The 9468-nt window shown below is 59.1% G+C and overlaps 1 protein-coding gene across 1 annotated transcript in view; it reads left to right on the top strand.

Moving 5' to 3' along the window:
* Window positions 1–3394: 3394 nt before the first annotated feature.
* RNF213 (ring finger protein 213) overlaps window positions 3395–9468 on the top strand; it is a 98788-nt gene continuing 92714 nt past the window's right edge. The window contains 6 exon segments of the mRNA XM_027770744.1: window positions 3395–3982; window positions 4933–5055; window positions 5266–5298; window positions 5792–5988; window positions 7274–7557; window positions 8023–8279. Coding sequence (XP_027626545.1) covers window positions 3453–3982; window positions 4933–5055; window positions 5266–5298; window positions 5792–5988; window positions 7274–7557; window positions 8023–8279 — 1424 coding nt within the window. The 5' untranslated portion in view covers window positions 3395–3452.

Genomic DNA, 9468 nt, shown 5'->3' with positions numbered 1-9468 from the left:
CCTCAAGAGAAAAGGAGGAGCCTGTGCGTCCTCCATGCCCAGAGGGCGGGTCTTCCTGCCCACTGCATGGCTTGGCCGTCCGGAGGCCTCCGTGCCCGAGAGCGTCCCCGAGAGCCTGGCATCTGCCCTCAGAGCTGCTAGAACGCTGACGGCCTGCACTCAGTTTTTAAATGTTGCCAGAGGGTGTGGGCTTGCAGAGGGAGCAGGTAGGGGAGGAGGTGGCGGCGTGTGGGGAAGCATGTCCCGTGTCCCTGTGGGGTGCTCACATTGAGGTCCCTTCCTCATCTCTCTTTCCTTTCAAGATCCTGGGCATGTGCCTGGTGTGTTTCTCAAGCCACCGGATCTAGGACTCCAGCTGTGCCCTCGGCCACGTGGGCTCTGGGAGTCTTAACCCCCGAGCCGTGGCTGGCCCAGCCTGCACTTAGCTTTGACTCTGCAAGAACGAGACGCTAAACGGGAGGCTGTCTTTGCCCTTGGCAGTCTGGTCACAAACGACCAAAAGCCCAACTCAGACTCCTGCGTTCTGCCTCCTCTTCGCCTCGGTGTTCATGTGCACGCTGTCTGTGGGACAGCCGTGTGTGGGACAAGCAGCGAGGCCCACGTGTGCTTCCTAAGGGTCCCAGACCTCACGGGAGGGACGTCCACTGGGAAGTGACCCGTGTGAGGTGCTCGCTTCACTCCGATGGGGCCCGAGCCGCTCAGCTCTGGCTCTCAGCCCGTGCCCCCTGCCCCCGCCCTCCTCACTCTCGCCCTCTCGGCCTCTGTGGTGGTCTGTCGGGCCCAGCTTGATGCTCCTGAGAGAGCGTGGCGGGCAGCGGCAGGCAGAGCATAAATCCGAGGTGGCTGAGTCTTGTTTTCTGTTCAGGGTAAAAGGAAAACGAAGAAGAAGCAGAATGCTTCCACTCTGGCGCTGCTGGACGACTCGTCCCCGCCTGCCTCCGCTGCCTGTGGCCTGGACGGCCCTTCTAGCCCCGAGTCCCTGGACACAGCCCTACCCTCTGGCCAGCCCAGCCAGCTCCCGGGCCCAGGCATGCCTCCACTACTGGGAGGAGCGGGAGCAGCTGCAGGAGCTGATGCCGCAGGTGGTCCTGCTGCCCAGGACCCTCTGGAAGGGAGAGACCACACAGCCGCCGTCCCTGCAGTGGGCAGGGACCTTGCCCTGGAGGGGCCCGGCTCTACCACCTCTGCCTGTGACGGCTGCCCCGGGACCGAAGGTGCTGCCCAGGGGCTCCTCGTTCCTGGGGACCACCTGCAGACATCGAGGCTGCCAGCGGCAGGGGCCCCAGACCCAGAGGTGAGTCAGCAGGGACTGGTTTTTCTCTGTAAGAAGGAAACACTGAGGGACCAGCAGGTGGCGTAGTGGCTATTTCGTTGGACTCCCAAGTAGTTGACTGCAGTTTGGGTCCAAGATCCAGAGAGGAGAATGGAGAAGGGATTGCAGTGTGGCCATCCTGCAGCGGGTGATTTCTCGCTTTCTGTCTGTCTCTCTTTCTGGTGAGCGCATGCACGCTATAGCAAAAACCTCTCAAAAAAAAAAAAAAACACTTGAGTGTGAGGTTGGTAGTTTTTTTAAACAATCATTTTATTTACCCTTATTTATTTATTTATTTAAATTTGACCAGAGAGGGACAGAGTGAGAAAGAGAGAAGGGGAAAATGAGGAAAGTGAGCTGCCAGGTCTGGGACTCAAACCGCAGTGGACCGTGTGGAGTCCAGCACCTTAACCGCCACACCACGTGCCGGCCCGAGGTTGGTGGTTTTAACCTGTGCTGGCCGAGGCAGGCCCTGCCTGTCGAGCCCCGCCCTGCTGGCCGCTGGGGCCGCGACGCTCTGGCCTTTCTTTCCAGCAGGCGGTCTGTGCAGTGGACAAGGTGGGGAGCCAAATGAAGGGCACGCTTCCAAGGAAGACGCCGCGGTGGCCAACCAGCGTGGCTTCTTCCGAGAAGCCCTGCCAGGTAAAGCACCTCGCTGCAACGGCCGGCCCTGGGAGCCTCCCTACTCCTGCCGCTGGGTCCTCCTGCAGCTTCTCCTACGTGCTCTGTGTCATGCTGGGACGTGGGGCCAGCATGAGGCGTGGTGGTTGAGGTGTGGGACACCTACATGGCCGAGTCCCGGACCTGGCGGCTTGCTTTCTCACCTTCCCCCTCTCTCCGTGTCTCTCTGGTCAGCTTAGAGAGTAATAATAATAAATCTGGGCCGTCAGGTGGCGCCGTGGCTGAGGCGCTGGGCTCCCACGTGGCTGACCACGATCTGAGTCCCGGACCTGGCGGCTTGCTTTCTCACCTTCCCTTTCTCTCTCTCTCTCTCTCTCTTTGGTCAAGTTGAAAAAATATTAACAACAAATAAAAATGAAATAAGTAATTCTTTAAAAATAATAATACTAAATAAAATGTAATAAATATTTAAAGAAAAATAAAATACATGCTCATAGGCACATCCAAGAGAGTGACATGGTGAGGAGCACCCCCGCGGGGTCTCACCTCAGTCTGACCCCTCTCCTAGCCCTTTCATCTCATTGTTCCGTGACTGCTGGAGGCACGGCTGTGGACAGACAGAGCCCTGCCTTGTGGAGTGCACATTCCGGAGGGGGAAAGAAGCAAGTCGGCCAGGGAGGCAGGCCATGGGGTGAGGGCAGGGGTGGGGCTGGGGCAGGTGGCTCCTGCAGCGACAAGGGCCAAGCATGGCCTTTCAAGGAGGTGCCGTGGGAACAGAGGACAGGAGTGAGGGGTGAGCCATGGAGTCACCTCGGATATGTCGCACCAAGGGACTGGCACGTGCAAAGGCCCTGAGGTCGAGTGCTGATTCCATTCCCAGAGCAGCAAGGAGGCTGGTCCCCCAGGAGTGAGTCAGGGAGGAGAGGCCGGGACAAGGTGGGAGAGGCTGTGGTGTGTGCATCAGAGGGCACTGGGCAGATCTGAGCAGGAAGGGACAGGCCACTCTGGCTGTGTGAGAAGTGTGGATGTAGGGACACACGTGGAAGCTGGCCTTAATGACTGTGCTTGGCTGTTTGTTGTAGGAAACTGAGACCAAGGATGTGCCAGCCAGTACCAGAGAGAAGGCCAAGGACACGCTGGCTGATACCAGAGAGAAGGCCAAGGACGTGCCGGCCACTAGCAGAGAGAGGGCCAAGGACGCGCCGGCCACTAGCGGAGAGAAGGCCAAGGACACGCCGGCCACTAGCGGAGAGAAGGCCAAGGACACGCTGGCCGGTACCGGAGAGAAGGCCAAGGACGCGCCGGCCCTTACCAAAGGGAAGGCCAAGGATGTGCCGGCCGGTACCCGAGAGAAGGCCAAGGACGTGCCGGCCACTAGTGAAGAGAAGGCCAAGGAGGTGCTGACCGGTACTAGAGAGAAGGCCAAGGACGTGCCGGCCACTAGCAGAGAGACTGCCCGGCCATTACCGGAGAGAAGGCCAAGGAGGTGCCGGCCACTAGCGGAGAGAAGGCCAAGGACATGCCGGCCACTAGCGAAGAGAAGGCCAAGGATGTGCCGGCTGATACTGGAGAGAAGGCCAAGGACGTGCCGGCCACTAGTGGAGAGAAGGCCAAGGATGTGTCGGCCAGTACAAAAGGGAAGGCCAAGGACACGCCGGCCACTAGCGGAGAGAAGGACAAGGACGCGCCGGCCACTAGTGGAGAGAAGGCCAAGGACGCGCCGGCCACTAGCGGAGAGAAGGACAAGGATGCGTCGGCCGGTATTAAAGGGAAGGCCAAGGACACGCCGGCCACTAGCGGAGAGAAGGACAAGGACGCGCCGGCCACTAGCGGAGAGAAGGCCAAGGATGCGTCGGCCGGTATAAAAGGGAAGGCCAAGGACACGCTGGCCCTTTCTGGAGGGAAGGCCAAGGACCTGCCAGCTGGTATTGGAGAGGCAGCAGGTAAAACCGAGAAAGCGAAGCCAGAAGGGAATAAGGGAAGTTATGCAGCTGCCGTGAAAAATGAACAAAGAAACCAGGAAGCTGGTGGACAGGATGCTCGGGCCAGGTAGGTGTGAACCGGTGTGGGGGCCGGGGAGCAAAGGGGACCCTGTGTGCACACCTGTGTGTGACTGCATGTTCCTGAGTGTGTGAGCACCTGTGCATATGCCTGCATGTGTGTCTGCCTGTGCACTTGTGTGTGTGTGTCTGTGTGTGGTGCTTGTGTGTATATGCACACATGCTTGTACTTGTATGTGTGCATGCCTACACATGTTTATGTGCTGGTGCATGTATGTGTGCCAGTGCATGCGTATGCACTGGTGCATCTGTGTGCATGCCTGTGTGCATGCATGCGTGTGTATGTGCCTGTGCATGCCTGTGTGCATACTGGCACATGTGTACGCACCTTTGCATATGTGTGTGCCTGTGTGGCTGCATGCATGTGTGTGTGCCTGTGCATGCCTACATACATACCTGCACACGCGTATGCACCTGTGCATGTGTGTGCCTGTGTGGATACACACATGCATGTACTTGTGCATGGCTACACGTGTATATGCCTGTACATGTGTGTATACACACATGTGTGTCCCTGTGCATGCTGGTGTGCATACCTGTGCATATATGTGCATGTGCATGTGTGCATGCACGTATGGGTGTGCACCTGTGCATGCCTGTATCCATACCTGCACGTGTGCATGTCCCTGTGCATGTGTGTACCTGTATGCATGCATGCAAATGTGTGTGCCTGGGCATGCCTTTGTGCATGCCTGCACATGTGTGTGCACCTGTGCATGTGTGTGTGACTGTGCATGCCTGAGTCCATGCCTATGTATGTGTATGTGCCTATGCATGTGTGTGCCTGTGCATGCCTGTGTGCATGCCTGCACATGTGTATGCATCTGTGTATGTGTGCCTGTGCACCTACATGTATGTACATGTGTGTGTGTGTCCATGTTTGCCTGTACACTTGGATACACAGAGAACCCACGGCATTTCCTCCCTGCTCTGCCCCAGTGAGCTGCGCCCTGGTGAGGGGGTCACGGTGTACTTCCACGCCATCATCTCCAAGCACTTCTCCTACAACCCCGACTGCCACAAGGTGTTTGTCCGAGCAGGGAAGGAGCTCGGCCGCCGGGACCTTTCTCACGACTGAGAGATGCACTATACCAGGTGGGTGGCCTCGGGGCGCTCCTACACGGGTGCCCTGGACTCCACGTGGAGCGACGTCTGTGAGATGCACTATATCAGGTGGGTGGCCTCGGACTCCACGTGGAGCAACGTCTGTGAGATGCACTATACCAGGTGGGTGGCCTCGGGGCGCTCCTACACGGGTGCCCTGGACTCCACGTGGAGCGACGTCTGTGAGATGCACTATACCAGGTGGGTGGCCTCGGGGCACCCCTACGTGGGTGCCCTGGACTCCGCGTGGCAGTTGACAGTGGGCAGTCCTTGCCAGCACTCTGTGCCCCGTTAGTCCTGGCCTGGTTGTGTCCTCTTGGTCAGCACCAGTTCCTTTTTTTTTTTGAGAGGTTTTTGCTATAGGGCGCGTGCGCTCTCTAGAAAGGCAGAGAGAGACAGAGAGACAGAAAGCGAGAAGTCACCCCCCAGGGGGGATGGTCACGCCGCAATCCCTTCTCCTCCATTCTCCTCTTGGGATCTTGGGCACGCACGCACACGCGCCTAGTGTGAGTTTAAGCCACTGGGTCCAGGACTTGAACCGCGGTCGACTACGTGGGAGTCCAGCAACATAGCCGTTACCGTATCATAGTCAGCACCAGTTTCCAGCGTGGAGTCTGCACTCCGTGCTGTGCGTGGAAACTGCCTTCACCAGGTGGGGTTTTCGGATGACTGGCTGGTTCTGGTTGGTTTGCAGAGACTTGCACAATGATGGGTCCCTCATCGAGGGCAGCATGGTCATCTCCAGGCAACACTTGGACAGAGCCATTCCTTACAAGTACTTCGTCTATTGCGACAAGGGCTCTGGGGAGTACGAGTTCATCTACAAGCGTCAGAAGACAGAGCCTGTCAACCGCTGTCTGCATGTGAAGTCCAAACTGCTGGGCTCAGGGGGTAAGTGTGGACTCAGCACACCCCGAAGTGCAGGCCCCGGGTCCAGCCTGGATGGCTCTCGAGGACTCACGATGCCCAGGCTGCTTGCTTCTTCATGGGAGCACGTGTCTGGTGGGTGGGAGCCATTCTCCGGCTCAGCTGAGAATGAGGAGAGGTTTTTCACAGAAGGAACGTGAGGCCGTGAGGCTGGAGTGGACTGAGGCAGCAGAGGGCAGCAGTGGGCCTGTGAGCTGTGGGACCAGCCCCCTCAGTGGTGACCATGCACGGATGCTGGAGGGGGCAGCAGGCGCCCACATCCCCACCTCTGCTTGCCTGTCCACCTGTGCCTCTAGCGCAGACCCCTCTGAGTCCCCCCTCCTGGCACTGTGCCCTGCGGCTGCTCTCAGCGCTCCCTGCCGAGCTGGTCAGCCAGGCCCCAGCACCGTTTCCCCCAGTTGTCCGGCGGACCAGGGGTGTGTGCCCTCAGTCCTGTGACTCCCTTTGTACAGACAGAGGTCCTAGTAACTTGTCTTTATTTTCAATTTTTTGTTTTGTTCTGCTTTGTTATGGGCGTGTGCTTACCAGAGAGGGAGAGGGAGAGGCAGGGCAAGGGAGAGAGCACCCCCCGGGGGGGATGGCCACACGCACTCCCTTCTCCATTCTCCTCTCGGGATTTTGGTCACATACACTGCCTGACATGCCTTTTAGCTGCCAGGTCCAGACTCGAACCTCACAGTTGGCCTTGTGGGATCCAGTGTCTTAAGCTCCACGCCACCTGCTGGCCCAGTCTCAGTGCCTTTGCAGTACTATTTCTTTCTGTCTGTATCGTGGTGAATAGCAGATCGTGTGCAGCTTCCACCCCAGGGGAAGGCTGGTGGTCGTCCGCCAGCTGCCGAGTAGACACGGGGTCTCTGCCACAAGAAGTGCCAGAGTCCGTGCGGGCTGTGAGGGCCCGAGCAGGCCACATGGCTGGAGGTTGGGAGAACTGCCCCCGGGGAGGTGTCACCTGTGGGGGTGGGCAGGGCCTACCAGTAAACAGGAGGGGTCCTGTCGAGGTCAGTTGTCTCTCTCTCTCCCTCTCTCGGTCTCTCATAGAGGAAACAAATTTAAAAACAAAATCCCAGGAACAGCAGACCCACTCCGAGCCGTGAGATCCACGTGGTGCTCCACTGCTGCGTTTCGCTCCCCTCACCTCCTCCCTTGCTCTGCCCGGTCTTGCTCTCCCGTGTTCCCCTGTGGCCTCCAGGGCGGTGTCTGTGCCCCGTGGCCCAGGCTCTGACGTGCAGCGCGCTCTCTGCCCTTGCAGACTGGCACCAGTACGATGACATCATCTGTATGAAGCCCCCTGGGCTGGTGCAGAAATTCATGGACTACCTGACAGACAGCACGAGGAGGGACCTGGTGCGGGGCAAGCAGATTGCGGCCGCCGTGATGTTGGACAGCATCTTCAGTGTCCTGCAGCCCTGGAGCGCAGTCAACCTGCAGAGCTTCTTCTGGCAGCTCCAGCAGTTCTTCTCCGTCGTCCAAGTGCCCATGATATTCGAGGGCAGGGCGCAGCCGTGGCACTCTCTGCAGTACGAGGGGGACGAGGTATCGGCCCTCCTGTCCCCACATCCCTGCCTCTGCGCGGGCGGTGCCGCCTGGCCTTCTAGTGACGGACGAGCTGTCCACTCGGGGCCAGGGTGTGGGTGCAGGGAGAGCTCACCATCCCCTGCTCCTGGCTGCCTCTCGGGGAGTCCTTGCCTCTACCTGGGCCACTTACCCAGAGAGAAACTGGGAGGCCTCCTCAGTGCAGCTTCACTGGGACGGGCCTGGCACCATCTCTGACGGGACAGTTGAGGCCTCGGAAGCCCTGAGGCCTCCAGGCCCCCCATGCCAGGGTCTCTAGGGCATGTCTGGCTACTCCTGAAGGCTGGGTGTGTGTGCAGCAAGGGCCAGTGGCGGGTGACCTCACGATGCTCTCTGTGCCCCTGGGGCCTTGGTCCCATGCCGCTGCTGTCCCCTGGCCTGACGGGCAGCCATGGACACGGCATCTTTCCTTTCTCCTGGACCCAGGTGAAGAAGGACCTGTGGCAGTATTTGAAAGGGAAAATGGCCCCGTTTCTGGGCAGACGTGAGGACGGTCTGCCTGAAGGCTGCCCCGTGAGGAGTGCCGTGTGCATGGGGCTGATCGCCCTCTTCTCCCTGGAGAAGTTCGCCCTGCCCATATCCACGCAGGACCTGCGCTTGCTCTGCCACCTCCTTGTCCCAAATGCCAGCTCGCCAGATGCCCTTCGCCAGGACCTGGCCCACATCCTGGGGGCGTCGCAGAGGTAGTTTGCTAGCTGCTTAGACTCTCCTCTGTGGAGACCCACCTGGTGCCTGCTGCAGGGTGGTGGCAGGCGTGTGAGGGACAGAGGCGAGCACTCAGCCTTCTCTCGCCTGGTCATTTCCCAGCGCCCCTGGGCCTTCCCCAGCGTGTGTGCGAGTTTTAGATTTATTGTATATCGGGTACCCTGCTTTTTTTTTTTTTTCTTTTAAGAAATTTCATTTAACTTTATTTTATTTTGACCAGAGAGAGTGAGAAAGTAAGCTGTCAGGTCCGGGACTCGAACCATGACCGGCTATGTGGGAGCCCAGTGCCCGTAATCACCATGCCACCTGCCAGCCCATACCCTGCTTTTGGAAAGTTTTATGGTGTGTCATGAACAGCCCCTGAGGGTCAGAAAGGGGTTCTGGGCTGACAGGCGTGTGTCGGGGCCTGGCTGAGGCCTGGCTGCAGAAGCCCGAAGCGCTCTCCCCGGCCTCCCCCTCGGCCTGCTTTCTTTGCCACATGGCAGGTGGCAGGTTTGGTGTGGCAGGAAATGGCCTTTGCTTGGTAGGGGAGACCTGAACCCACCAAGCTCCGGGCCACCCCAGGGCCTTGTTACAGTATTTTCTGCAGCTGGGTTTGATCTGAGCTGGGGAGCAGCACTCCCCGGCCTGCCCAGGGCAGCAGCTGTGCTGACGTCTGCCTCTTGGTCTCACGCGGTTTAACATCTGCTCAACACTGTGTGCTCTGAAAGGAGGAGGCCTGAGTTAGCAAGGAGGTGTGCAAAGCCTTCCAGGTGTGTCTGGTTCTGAGAAGTGTGAGCATTTGTAGGAAACACGAGTGCCGCTCCCAGGCTCGCCCCGCACATCTGGACAGCTGCCGTGTTTGGGCTGGCCATCACTGGGCTGCTGGGCCCCAACCCCAGCTCCCCTCCACATGGGACCCCGCACCCAGTCCCGTGGACCCCACACCCCAGTCCCCTGGCCCCCCTCCATGAAGGACCCTGTACCTAGTCCCCTGGCTTACCTCCATGAGAGACCCTACACCCCAGTCCCCCAGTACTCGCTCCACATAGGACCCCATGCCTCAGTCCTAATATCCCTCCACACAGGACCTTGCACCCCAGTCCCCCCTCCACATGGGACCCCACACCCCAGTCCCCAGTCCCCCCCCACATGTGGGACCTCGTACCCTAGTTCCCAGTCCCCCCT

This window comes from Tupaia chinensis, unplaced genomic scaffold, assembly GCF_000334495.1.
Source record: "Tupaia chinensis unplaced genomic scaffold, TupChi_1.0 Scaffold000159_1, whole genome shotgun sequence".
NCBI lineage: Eukaryota > Metazoa > Chordata > Mammalia > Scandentia > Tupaiidae > Tupaia > Tupaia belangeri.
Note: the sequence above shows the minus strand (reverse complement) of the source record. Positions and strands in the feature narration are given on the sequence as shown.